Source organism: Camelus bactrianus, chromosome 19 (genome assembly GCF_048773025.1).
Source record: "Camelus bactrianus isolate YW-2024 breed Bactrian camel chromosome 19, ASM4877302v1, whole genome shotgun sequence".
NCBI lineage: Eukaryota > Metazoa > Chordata > Mammalia > Artiodactyla > Camelidae > Camelus > Camelus bactrianus.
Window position 1 is genome coordinate 24,450,117 of NC_133557.1, and position 14,122 is coordinate 24,464,238.

The window sequence follows — 14,122 nt, forward strand, 5'->3', positions numbered from 1 at the left end:
AAGAAATCATTCGTACTTGGGGCAAGCAATGTGGTCTGGGATGTGAGCCACATACTTGACATCTCTAGCTCTGGGAATCCCAGCAGGTCCACTCTTTAAGCTAGCTTGGAAAGGTCAGAAAGTAGCAGGCTCTGGCATGGTGGAATCAGGCCCGGCGGGTAAACGGATGCCTTCCTACAAGACAACAATACTCACTTCCCGCCACTCATCAGCGTTGGCCACCATTTCTCATCTCTCTGTTCCTCAATAGACTGAATCCTTCCTGCCACAGGGCATTTGCACATGCTATTTCCTCTGCCTAGTGCTCTCTTTTCTCATATCTGTGAATACTGGCTCCCTTCATCTTTCAGATTTAAGCTCAAAATCCATCTATTCAAGGACATCATCCCCAGTCACCAAATCTAAAATAGCTACACACACCCCTCACCTCTCACCCCTATTCCAGTCAGTCCCCCTAATGGCATCCTGATTTAATTTCATCAAGCCAATTATCTCCATGAGATGCAGTTACCTTATTTATTTACTTCATTTATTCATTCCACATTTATTGAACACTCACTACATGCCACCTTTTGCTAGATACCCAGAATAGCAAATAAGGCAAAAAGTATGCATGTCAGCGGACAGTACTGAAGATAACTCTCTAACAGTGCTAAGCACCTGAAGACAAGCACAGCACGGTAAGGGACTAGTGAGCGACAGGGCTGTAATGTTAGATGGGGCAGTCAGGGAAGGCCTCTCTGAGAAGGGACATCTGAGCAAAGACTTAAATGATGCTTGCTTGTGTCTCCTCCAAGAAAGAAGCTCCTTCAGAGAGCAGGGGCCATGAATGTCACAGCCTCAGTGCCGAGAAGCTGCCTGGTGCCCAGGAGGTGCTTGTGAAAGTTGAATGAAGCCTCCAGACAGCCCGGGGCTCTCTTCCCTGGGTGATGACATCCCTGCAGTGACTCATGGCTCAAGCCCTCTACCCCTTCTGGGGCTGACTCTGCTCATCTCTGCTCATAATTAGAAGGCGGGAACAGCCACAAGGACAGCCGCTAGAGAATGTGGCAATTCCCCGGGAACTGCTAGGTCAGGGATGGAGGTGAGGAGGGTCCTCAGGAATGATGGGCATCAGAGAAACATCTGTCATCTTCGTTGGCATTTCCCAACCTCTCATGACATGCTGTAAAGGAATGCAGCTTACTGGAGAGAAGTCAGGCTGCTGCTTTTACTGGGAGACTTGAAGTTGAGGGTTAAAGTGAATTATAACTCCAAAGAGGCAGCTGCCTCTAAGACAAGAGACCTGGGCTCCAATCCTCGCCCCATCTCCTACCTAGGAGCTGAGTGGCGTTGAGCCAGTCACTGAATCTCTTAAAATTTTGCCGATGGAAAAGATAACAACTCTTCAAAAAGATCCTGTATGTAAAGCACTTTGCATAAAGTCAGAGCTGCTGCTGAACCAAGACCCCACAAACCAGACTGAGACGTGATGTGATGCAAATTAAAACCACAATCAGATACCACAATGCACCCACCAGAGTGGTTAGAATTAGAGATATTGGCAATAAAGAGAACGAAACGACAAGCCACAGAGGAGAGGAGAGTTGTTTCGCAAATCACATATCCAACAATGACCTTCTGTCCAACAATGACCTTCTATCCAAGGTATATAAAGAACTCTCAGAATTCAACAATGAGAAAACCATCTAATTGTAAAATGATGGATGGCGGGGCGGGGGGGCAGGCAAAGACACGAATATCACCAAAGAAGGTATGTGAATGGCAACCAAGCCCAAGAAAAGATGTTCAATGCCGTCAACCACTAGGAAGATACAACTAAAATCAGGAAGAGAGAGTCCTGCGCATCTGTCAGAACGGCTACAACAAAAGGACTGACAATGCCAAGTGCTGACGGAGATGTGAAGCAACCGGAACTCACACACGCTGCTGCCGTGGAAGAAGAAAGGCGGTACAGCCAGTCTGGACGCAGTTCGGCCGGGTTTGTTTTTTTTTTCTTAGCAGAGTTACTGAGATATAAGTGACACAACTATAAAATAAAATTCACCCACTGGTAGCGTACAATTAAATGCGTTCTACCATATTTACAGCTGCACAGCCAATATCACAAGCTAATTTTAGAACATTTTCATCACCCCAAAAAGAATCCCCATAGCCGACAGAAGTCACCCCCATCCTCCAGTCTTCTCCAGCCCTGGGCAACCACTGATCTACTTTCTGTCTCTACAGATGTGTCCCTTCTGGACACGTCACATAAATACGAAATCATGCAACACGTGACCGACGGCAACTTTCCTGTTACTCAGCCTAATGTTCTCAAGGCCCATCCATGCTGCGGCACGTGTCAGTACTTCATTCCTTCTTACGGCTGAATAGTCGGATCCCACCCTAGGCTTAGACCACATTTTGTTTATCCTTCATCAGTTGATGGACAACTAGACTGTTTCCACCTTTTGGCTGTTGTGAATAACGCCATGAACGTTTGTGTTGCTATGTGGCCCTGCTTCAACCTGTCTCAGTGACGCTTTTCTCCTCTGCAGAATGGGGATAATAGCGCCTCAGAATCACAGAATGATGAGGGGCAGGTGGGAAAGGACTTTGCAACCGAAAAATGCCAGGATCCAGCAAGGCCCCCTTTTTCCAGTCAGGTTCCTGAATCTTTCAGAATCCTCTCTTAAAACTCAATGACTTAATGCTCCTGAACTGTACACTTAAAAATGATTAAAATGATATATTTTGTGTATACAATTAAAAAAAAGAAACCTCAAAGTCACAAAGGTTTCCTGAGCCCTCACCCCAGGCCAGGTCCCAGGCTGGCTGAGGATAAAACAGGAAGTTGGTTCCTCCCAAGCCGCTGTCCACATCCTCGAAGAGCAGAGCCAGTGAGGAAGCACCAGCCACGTGGGCTCCAGCCACCCTCCTCCCCCCGCACTTCTCTCAAGCTTCTTGGTTTATCTTTTCAAACTCAAGCAAAATTTTGTCTTCTGCTCTATTATAGTAATGAATTTATTTCCATGTCAAAAAAAAAACGTGTTAAATAAATCGCCAGTTCAATGACTGATTCTCATTCTCCCAAACTGCCAAGTCAGTGGAGTTCTGGAGAAGTCCCCTCTCTCCTCTGGCCACATCTATCCAGCCCTGCCCCGAAGGGTGTGAGCCCCCGGCAGGGATGCCCAGGCCAGCCCCACATAAGGGAGGCAGGTTCCTGTCCCACTCAGAGCGCAGGCGCAGGCGGGGAAACAGGAGCCACTCAGAGCAGGGCTATTTAAAGGCAGAGCACCTGCGAAGTCAGGGAAAGGTGAGTGGACAGACTCAAGGTGGGAGTCTGGGCCCAAACTTTGAAATCAGATCTAAGTAACTCCAACCAGACAGGTGACCTCCATGCTTGGAAACAAAAAAAGACATGCACATGAATCCATTTCTATGACGGACTTTGAACTTAGGGGACGATGCCTCCGTCCATCTGCAGCTCGCCCTCTGCTCAAAGGTCTCAAGTGATGACAACAGCTGCTCCGTGAGCCTCACTGCTGGCCTCACCAGTGGGGCTCCCACCCCTCAAAGCAGGCAGGCCCTGCAGCTCAGGGAAGTTAAAGAATCAGCCCTGAATCACTCAGGAGGTGTGGGAACTGTACCCAAACCAAGTCTGTCTCCATTCCAGCTGGGTCCGGGACACATCGCCCTGTGCTGCCCCTTGGCAAACTCCAGCCTGTTCCCTAAAATGTCACTGTATCCGTCTCTGCTCCCACCCACCACAAGGCCCAAAAGAAAAGTGGCGCTCTCTCTCGGAGTCTCCCGCAAGCATGAAGCCATTTTACAGCGAGAGTCTCCACGTTCGCTTAAGTCAGCCTGGCTAGCAGATTTCTTTTTTTTCTAGCCTGATTTTTCTCTAATTCTGGTGGTGATGAGCTGCCTAATAAAATTATGCTAAGTTATGTGCATAGAGAGTAGCATCTTACACTCTAATTATCGGCCACATCTTTGAAGAATTCCTCTGCAAGTTCGAGGGTAATCAACTCACCTCTTTCTTTGGGTCTGATTAGTCATTTGGGGCCAGTTGGAGTCCCTGCCCCCAGTCCCTCTCCAATCCACAGGGTTCTGGATGTCGTTAGCTACTCCAATTGCCTTTTACGAAATCTGTTTCACATAAAAGGACAAATGAGAATGAATATTTGCCCATCTTTAAGACACTAGCTACATTCTTTTCCACAGCCTGTTCTCGTTACTCTTTCTTTCTTTGGGAGGAATTTGAACACAGCCTGGGCTCCCGCACGCAGTTCAAGACTGCAAAAGGCTTCCTCTTCGAAATCTGACCCAAGTGGGCATATTCTAGAAATGTAGCAGCTTGGAAGAACATGACTCCGTTCATCCTTCTCTGCCTATTCCTCCTCCAGACTCACCTTCTAAGTCTTAGGTGGCCTGCCTCCCAGGACTCGCCAGGGAGCAATCACTTCTACCCCCTGCACCCCGGCAGGGCTGAACAGGGACCCTTCGTAGTATTTGCTGGAAAAGTAAGAAGAAATTGCATCCAAAGGCTGGCTTCTTCTCCTGTTATTTAATAGTTAGTGTCATTTATGCCAATAAAGTCACAATGCAATAATGGGCAGGGGAGTAGGCTGATTCCAATGAGAGGGGCCTCACCTGAACCCCTTGGAACACAGAGGTGGCAACAAAGACAGACAAGGATGGGTCGCTGAATAGTGGGGAGAGAGTGAAATGGGGCTCCTCAGGTAGACCTCAGGTGCATTGGGCCAACTTTCATGATGCTTGCTTGGTCCTCATGCAGCATTCAGTCTGCATGACTGCGGGCCCTACCAGTCTACCTGCCCTCACCTCCTCCCTGCTCCTCCGTGGTCTCGGTACTCCAGCCATGTGCCCTCCTTTTCTGCTCCTCCAACATGCCCAGCCTTTCCAACCCCAGGGCCTTTGCACAACCTGCTGGGGGAACACCACTTCCCCTACAGCCTTCCACAGTTCCCTTCCTCTCATCCTTCAGGCTCCTGCTCGGGAGGTCCATCCTAGATGACCCTTTTCTGACTCCCACCACTTTCCCCACCCTCAGCTTTACCAGCTTATCACTCAACCTACCCCTCACCTGGCTTCTTTGGAGAATATTAGCATCTGTATCTGTATGTCCATTGTCTCTCTCTCTCACTCACTCACACACACAAACGAGAAGATAATCCCTATGAGGGCAGGGACTGTCCATCTCGTTCTCCACTGTGCCTAGAGCCCAAAGAACAGTACCCAACACAGAGTAGGTGCTCAGTAAATACTGAGTGAATGAATGAAATATTCACACAACTTCAACCCCTCTTTCTCTCTCTGGGTTCTATAATCTTCCTTGAAGGAAATTGTAAAATATACATATTCCTGGGCTTATCTGGACCCAATAAAAGGTAAAAAAAAAAAAAAAAGTTCTTAAATCTCTTGAAAATGAGCAGCAGAGGCTTGGATCACCAAGTTCTCAGCATAAGCAAACAGAACCTGCAGGCTGAGTTCTAAGAAATGAGACCTGGCGGGTCACCGAGCCTAGGTTGTGGGGCTGGTGACTTCACATATGATTCAGTTACCCCAAACTTTAGGGGGAATCCGTATCAAAATAAAAACCTCAATATGGAAAGCAGAGGGTGGCTTTGCTTTGGCATTCCTGTGAGCAGTCAGGCTTTCTGAAAAGACGCTGCGTTGCAGAGAACTCATCCACAAAAAGGGAGCAGGAGGGAAGGGGAGAAACCCTAGGACGGGGCATATTCCTCTGCTAAGGCTTCAGATGAAAACCGATCTGGGAGTGCGTGATCCTCCAAAAATCTACCAGCCCCCGAAGTACTTAAGTTACCCCTCCGACCACAGCCACATGGAGAATGAAATTAAATCCCATGGAAAGATTTGACTTATTTTTTTTTTTAACATTATGCAATGTTTGGGTGAAAAAAGGAGGGGGGATATCAGAAGAAAATAAAAAAACTCATCTTTTTCCCAGAGTTTAGCAAAGCTATTTCGAGCTTTTAATGATACATTTCACCATCACTTCATGGGTACGTTTTGCGAGGCGCGAAGGCGGGACTGCTCTGTTATGTAACCCATTTAAAGTAGGAAATTAGCAAGTCCTGAATGAATTCTGTTACTGTGCTCTGACTTCTGGAAAGTTTGGAGCGACTACAGTTCTATTTTGAGGTGAGCAAATCCATCATTTACAGATCTCCTCACAAATACCGCAGGGTTTCAGGTCACCCTGAAAAGTTTCATAACAAAAACAGTTAAAGTACTTGGGGTGTTGGAACATTTCGTCTCCAGACCTTATGAGCTTGAAGAGTGAGGAGGGCAAGGCTTCTCAGTGGCCAATTATTCCAAAATGCAAATATCCAAGATCAAATAAATTATTCATCTCACCCCCCAACCCCCAACCTTGCTACGTGTTTTGTTTTTTTTTTTTCTTTCAAGCTAAGTCCAGCAAAACAGTCTGGTCAACAACATAAAAAGAAATGTCTGTTTTTAACGGAGCTGTTGGCCATGAAATAAATTCTGAAGCTCTGAAAGCAGCAGCATCTTGAAACAGACTTGGTCGGGTAGGCTGCGCCTGCGGGGTTGGGGAAAACAGGAAACGGAAATGTCTCTCAGTCCTCAAGTTCCCCCTAGTGGCTCGAAACGAGGAGTGTCTGCACATGAACGGAATTTCACAGCCGGCAAATGCAGTCAGAAAACTTTACACGGACGGCCCGCGTTTAAGGAGAAGTCCTGTCCCTCTGTTCCTCTTACAAGCTCAGGTCACAAGAGCTGGTGCGTCATCCCCCATGCGCCTGGGGGACCGCGGTCGATGGCGGCACAGCTAACACACAATCCCCTTTCTAATCCACAAGCGAGCGCGAACCAGTGAGAGGAAACCAGCAGCCTGCCCTGCAAACAGCTGCTAATGAAAACACGTGGCCAGGTGGATGCATGGCTGACCGGCTTCCTGAGATGGGGGTTTATACTGCTGGGCTCCTTTGGAAGTGAGGACTCTTACAAATGGCAAAACTAACACACGCAAACTGTATTTGTGTTTTTCAGCCTCAACACTTTTGACGCTGGGTTGGATGATTCTGTTGCGGGGCTGTCCTGTGTGTTGTAGGGTCTCCCTGCAGCATCCCTGCGCTGTCCTCATTAGATGCCAGCACAGAACCACCGAAAATGGCTTCAGATATGGCCATGTGTCCCCTGTGGGACAAAAATCACCCGTTTAAGAATCACTGGATTAAATTAATAAAACACGACGTCCCCTGCATCCTATACCACAGTTTAAAAAGCTCTTTTTCCCTAAAACTTGTGACCATATTCCTAAATTTTCTTCCCTAAAACTTAAGTGACCATATTCCTAAATTTCTATCACTTACTTATAAAAAAAAAGGGGGGGGGTCCTGCCAAGCAATCAAGCACTGTGTGTATAAATAAAATGTTTGCCTTTTTTTCTATTTATATAAATCACTTTTTGAAATTCTCACATGCCTGGAACAGACAACAGTACAGAATAATAAATAATGCATGGGTTTGGCATTTGGTTTGGGTTCTTTTCTGAAGTTAAAATAATTGGAGAAAAACCAATTTACATTTATGTACCAAGAGATACACATAAAATAGGAGCGTTACAATAAAAAGCCCTCATTTTGACACCAGAATTCATGTTTCTGCACAAATTAAAATGACCCCCAAAGGCACAGGTACACAAGCTTTATTGGGCAACAGCAACGGGCCAGGCTGGAGGACAATGAAAGTAGAACCACTCAGCATCACACAGGATCGCACGTGCGTCATCACAGGATGGAGAATTTAAATTATCCGAGAGTTCCTGCTAAATCAAAGCTCTGTACCAGAGCTTCCCTCTAATCAAAAAACGCTGTCCTGGTGAATCTTTGCAATGCAGATTACAGATAAAGAGGAATTCTAACAAGGAATTCATGGAGTCCCAGAGGAGTTTGCAGTCAGCCCCACTGCAATGAAATAATAAATTAGCCACAATTTTTTTTTAGGGGGGGAACCACGCCCCCGCCCCACCTGCCCCCAGAAACAGTATTCACGGACACTGCCCCGTGACACTAGCGGACCATGCCTCCAACCACAGTGCGCCGGAGAAGACAGGTTCACAGGGGACGCTGCACAGGTCCAAGCATGAGCTGCGCTGCTCACGTGCTTCTCAGCTCCATCCAAAAGCAAAATATGTTTTTTTCCCCCAAGACGGAATGGACATAATTAATGGAAATATCTCCTAAGATGTACATATAAATGACAAGGAAAAAAAAAAAAAGCTTTACGTTAAAAGAAGGGAGAAATAAAATCTGTTGTCTTTGCAAAGCTCCTTGTGTATTTCTTAAGGAAAACAAAGCCGGGAGTGACAGGATTTTAACCCAATGACAACCAAGGATGTCCTCAAAACACCTGAGGTGACATCATACACTCACACATACACACATTTCAGACACACAAAAAAGGTCAAAGATAAAAATGGCTGATAGGTGTTTGCCTTAAACAGGATGGAGCAGAACAACACATAGGTCTCACATGCAATTTCCGCAGAGGTTTAAAACACTGCCCCGTAAAGGCGAGAGGGCGTTCCCACCCCCACCCCAGTCAAAACAAAAACAGTCTAAAAGCAAAAGGCTGGAGGAAGAAAAGCAGGCATGATCATGTCAACTTCCAATGTGCACAAAAGCCAAAATACATTCAAAATCATCGTCAGTAGAACCTAAATTTTCAGCAGAAAACATACAGAGGAACAGGGTAAGCAGACGTTGGTATTTAAGATCACTGCTACAAAAAAGGGGGTTTCACCTCAGGCGAGAGTCTGGGATCTGGATAGAACAGAGCTAACAGTGGGAGGAACCCCAGCTCTGGGCCTCCCAGCTCCAGGTGGCTGTAAACAGATGGGCTGCCCCACGTCCAGGCGCTCCCGGGATGCCCTCCGTGGCTGCGGGCAGTCCCGTGCCCCTCGCGGCCCGAGTCCGCGCAGCCTGGCTCTCTGAGCGCACACATGCTCTCAAAATTAGAATCAAAGCGGGCAGGCAGGAGAAATCACTCAGGATGGGGAAGCCTGTCTGGTCATTTTCCTCGAGAAAGGGAGGAAGGCAAGGAGGGGAGAAAGAGAAACCAAACAGATCCCATTCTTGCCCACGCCCACACCACCATCACCCCAAAACATAATAAAAATAATCAAAGGGAGTTACTTGGACAGAAATACCCAGTGCTGTCGTGGGGGGGGGGGAGGCTGTACTTTTCACTTGGACGAGAAGTATTTAAGCAGCACTGACTGTGTGTAGGGGGGCCTCTGCCTCCGGTCAAACTGGCTGCCGGAGACTCGGCTCCAAGGAGTTCCAAGGCGAGCGGAGCGCCAAGGTGTCAATGGTATTTCCTGCGTTCCTTGCAGGTGGGTGAACGGAGTCCTCGTGGCCGAGGTTTGTGAACTCAGGACTTTTCTGTACAACAGCTCGGGTTTTTGTTCATCTTCTCCCCACGGCTCGGCTAACGCAGTGAGCGCCCGCGCCTGCTGGGTCCCCGCAGGGTTCACGGGCTGGTGTGTGCAGCAAAGGACCGTGTGCTCAGCCGACGCGAGGCTCACGCCCCGTGGGTCCCCGGAGTTTGAGAAGCACGTGTGTCACTTCCAGACACCCCGGAACCCCAGTGGGGGGTGGGAGCAGGCTGCCCGCGGGCAGGGTGGCTCTCCAACGAGGCCGCGGCCTCCACTTGCGTTTGGCCCTTTGCACCTTTGAGTGCTCCACCACGGTGTGGTCGAGACGACAGAACAAGGCGGTCTGCTGATGGCACAAGCAGGTACCTGTGGCTTCCAGGCACGGCTCCTTCTGCCCCTGAGATGCCTTCTCCCTCCAAGACGTCAAGCAGGACTTTGGGTGTTGACTTTCAACGTCAATTCAAGCACCTCGATCAAAACTGGGAATTAGGGAAAAGACCAAAGAGACCATCTTCACTCCCTGTATCTGCTGGAAACATCTAAAAATCTCCTAACAAGGGTTCCATGAGACCTACCTGCAGGAGCCATCACCTGTCTGTCAACAAGGTTAGGTTCAGAGTTTGAGAACTCAAGAGCAGAACTACTTTTAGACTTTCAGGCTGACTTCCAAGCAGAAATGTTGAGCACAACTTTCTCCCACCTGCTCTACCTCTGAAATCACCCAGCGGAGACGTCAGACTCACCCTTTCTGAAAGCTCTGGACAAAGATCCTCTTCCTAAATAACCATTCACTCAATGCAACATGTATTTTCTGCAGACGCTTCCTGTATGGCAGAAATGGCTGGAACAGAAGGGGAAAAATACTGCAAAACTGCAGCATCTTAAAACAAAAATAGAAGTGATGTCATAGCCAATTTACTGCCACTCTAAAGTTTTAAAAGGGCAACAGAAACACACAGGCATATTAAGCACTCTGAAGTCCAGGACCATCTGTTCCTCGTGTCCCCAGCTCTCCAAGAGCAGCCTTCCCCGGGGAGAGGGGCCGTAACTTCCATCCCTGAACTAAGCACATGAAGAAGTAGCTGGCTGGAGGGCTGGAGGGCTGGAGGGCGTGTACTCATAAAGAATGAATCACAAACCCAAGACATCAAACACACTCAGCTCCTAGAGTTCTACCAGCTTAACCCTTACAGTATCTGTGGCTTCTGCCAGGAGAGACTCGAAACCCAAGAACGCCTTGCCCTGCCATGCCCGGTGCTTGCAGATCCTCTCCTGCCTCTGCAGCCAGAAGCCCCAGCTTTGTAAGAACCGCACACACGTGGGCCCCAGCCTGGTGCGGAGAGGAGTCGGCCAGCTCCCCGGGAGACGTGCAGGCAGCCGCACGGAGCCCAGCCCCCGGAGCTGCAGCCTCGCCTCCTCCCACTGGGCCCCTTGCTTGAAGCCGCCACTGACGAGTGGCAACACGTTAAGATGCCTCTGCCTTTGTCACTCCGTCCTCAGTAATTCCTCCTAACAGGAAACAGATTTCCGTGGAAGGAAAGAGCCCCAGCCCCTGACCTTTCCACCGCGGACTCAGAGGATCTGAGCCACATGTGCTGTGTTGTCTGACGAATTAGTTGGGTCTCTTATCACAGTGCCGACACGTTTAGGGCTGTTCAGTGGCACGTTTCCTGCTAAAACAACTCTGCTGAAAATGTATGAGGGTGTCCTCAGATAGCCACAGGCTTTATGCTTGTAACCGGGTCCAAACAAAGCGAGAGAACACCTTTGAAATTCTTTTACGAGGTGGCAGGTGACATTAACCCCCGGGCTGCAGACGCTGAATCAGAGGGAGGCTAACGTGCTGGATCTTCGGCTCTCCCTCCCGTTTATTCAGGGTCCCTCCCCCTCTCTTCTTGTTTGCCTTTGTAACCCCAGGAACCCCGTCCAGCTTCAATAAGCAGGACCACCTCAGAGGGCCTATTTAGCAGTTCTGAGCTGAGATTACTGTCTGGTTAACTTTTTACCAAATGTCACTGTCTTTTCCCGCAAATACTAAGAGCTTTATCTTTCTCTCAGACCTGTTTTTTAAGAGCAGACAGACGTAAAAAGTGCACACACATTAGGATTGTTTAGAACAAAACAAAAACCCGCTACAATCTTCAACCGGACAGAAACTTTTATCACATGACAGCAAAATTCAAGTCATAAGGAAGCCTGCACAGTGACCCACGTAGAAATCCCCTCAGGGAGTCACCGGCTGTAACGTAGTCACATTCACTCAAAGGCCAATCACCGGGGGTTCAGACGGGCCGCGAGGGCCCCTCCCGGGAGCCTCCCTCCCCTTGACTCAGGGTCGGGGCTCCGTGGAAGCCCAGGGCCTCTTCACATCAGAACTGCACATGGTCGCAATTCCTGCAAAATCCACAGGTGGCGGTGACTATCAACCCGACTTGACCTCCGTCCACCGGGAAGGCGCGGAGACGGGGTCCTCCCCCAGAGCGCACAGCCTAGGACGTGAGCTTGGAGTAGCTGGGAGGGGAGAACCGTCTTCGCAGGTACTTGAGGACGTAGAGGGGCAGACAGCTGACCAGAGTGATGACGGACACTTTCCACAAGAAGGACAGAGTGGCGATGAAGTACACGTCTGCAAGCAAACCAGAGCACGGTGGTGAGTGGGAGGGGGCCGCCCGGCGTCGCCAGCAGGAGACCGCAGGTGAGCGTGGGTCCCAGCCCCTCTCCTGCGCTCACTCCCAGAGGGATGCACCGATAATGCCTGACCTTCCTGCCTCGCTCCTCCTCCCTCTGACCTGCTCTGGAGCTTCCTGACCTTCTGCGAAATGCTATTTTCAGCAACTTGGAAAAGAAAACTACAGGAGAAAAAAAATCCCTTCAGGTGTTTTTGATTTGGAATCTGACAGCTGGAGTGTTTCTCTCTAAATCCAGCAGAAAGGGACGCTCAAACACACGTTTCTGCCTCCCAGCATCTTTTCCCCTTCACCTCAGTGACGGTCACGAAAGCCAGAGCCAGCCCGAGGGTGCTGCAAAACGGGTGGGAACCCCGTGTCAGGAAAGGCATAACTTCAGTGGCAGGGAGGTGGGGGGAGTTTGTTACGCTCCCCTTCCAGCTGCAGGACAGTCAACCCCGCAGTTAGAAGGTTTTTTTCAAAACAGGAGTGACAGCTAGTGATCTTCAACAGGACCGGCAGCGGATGCCCCGGCAGACACCTTTCCCACCTCTGGAGCACAGACTGGGGGCGATGCAGCGGGCACCGAGTGAATACCTACTCAGTGCCGGGCCCAGGGCCCCACCCACGTGCTGCTCGCCCAGTCCTGTGGCTGGTCCACGTCTAGGGCGGCAGACTGAAGCTTCCTGAGGACAGATCTCGTGTCTTCTAAGCCTCTGTGACTCCCAGGTCTCAAGCCACTGAGCACACAGTAGGTGCTCACAAAACCCACTTGGAGAGACTTTTCAAACAAGTGTGATACTGTTCTAAGACTTCACTTTTCATGGGAATGCTCCTTTTCTCCTTTATCAAAACCTTCTCAGGGGGACGGGTATAGCTCAGTGGTTGAGTACCCACTTGGCATGCATGAGGTCCTGGGTTCAACCCCTAGTGCGTGCTCTACCACTGAGCCTTACCCTCCCTGCCACTGAAAAATAAATATACAAATCTAATTATCTCCCACTCCAAAAATTAAAAAATAGTAATAATTAAAAATTTTTAAATTAAAACCTTCCTAAGGAGCATTTGCTCATAAACAAGAGGCATGATCAAAGATGCTTTCCTGATAAGGCAGTTTCTCAAGCTAACAAAGTCTCCTGCTGGACGAGCACTTACGCTCGAGCAAGACCAGGACACTCACCGTCTCCCTAACTCCACAGAGCCCAGCACAGTGGCCACCTCCCTGGAGAAAGCCACTAGGTCCTTGCAGAACTAATCCCCTTCTAAGCCAGCAGGCACAGAGTGGTTTTAAAGGAAAACACTCTATATTGGTATCATGCCCGATGGCTTCAGTTCCAAGAGGCTGATGTCTCAACTGCCGCTTGTCCCAGGGGATGCCAGTAAGAAACAGGGGGCAGCTGAGTGCAAGGGGACAGCTGCTGGACAAAGAGCCCAGGTCAGGCTGCCTTCCTTCACAAGCTGGTGAGACCCCTGGACCTGACTGGCAGGCTTTAAATGTGGGGGTTGAGGGGGGGTGTCTTACCAATAAATTCATGTAAGAACACCAGGGAGGCGATGTAGCAGGCCAGGCTGAGCAGCTCGGCCACGGTCATAAGCCAGTGCCAGGTCTGGATGGTCAGGGCCACCATCAGCAGCTCCGTGAGGATGAGCGACGTGAAGGAAATCGCCACGATGTGCACGAACTCTGACTCAAACAGCAGCAGCGCCCCGTACATGATGGTGCTCCCTGGGAAGCAGAGCAGAGGCCGGTGGGGGGCTGCTGGCACCCACCTGCCCCCTCTGCTGGGAGCAACGCCTCCCACTCCTTCCCCATGGAAGCCTCACTCTGCTCACTCAATTAGACTCCTTTTTTTTTTTCCATTTAGACATGAAAGGTACCACGCATTAAAGGAGGGTAACGAGCGGTATTTTGCGGAGATTTTAAAGAACGGCATCACATTCTAGTTTTGCCATGTTCCCTTTTGACATTACACAATCCAGTCTGTAACTGGACAGAGAGAGGGAGAGAGAAGACGGGGGAGAG

The 14,122-nt window shown here is 49.4% G+C and overlaps 1 protein-coding gene across 5 annotated transcripts in view; it reads right to left on the reverse strand.

The window, feature by feature from the left end:
• Positions 1-7,686: 7,686 nt before the first annotated feature.
• Positions 7,687-14,122, reverse strand: part of ATP9A (ATPase phospholipid transporting 9A (putative)) — a 121,581-nt gene continuing 115,145 nt past the window's right edge. For 4 of the 5 annotated variants that reach the window (XM_074347448.1, XM_074347449.1, XM_074347450.1 and 1 more), the window contains 2 exons: positions 13,622-13,825; positions 7,687-12,059 (listed from right to left, as the gene is read on the reverse strand). In XM_074347448.1, coding sequence (XP_074203549.1) covers positions 11,923-12,059; positions 13,622-13,825 — 341 coding nt within the window. In that variant the 3' untranslated portion in view covers positions 7,687-11,922. The remainder of the gene's footprint in view (positions 12,060-13,621; positions 13,826-14,122) is intronic. The other variant, XR_012500666.1, reaches the window with a different exon arrangement.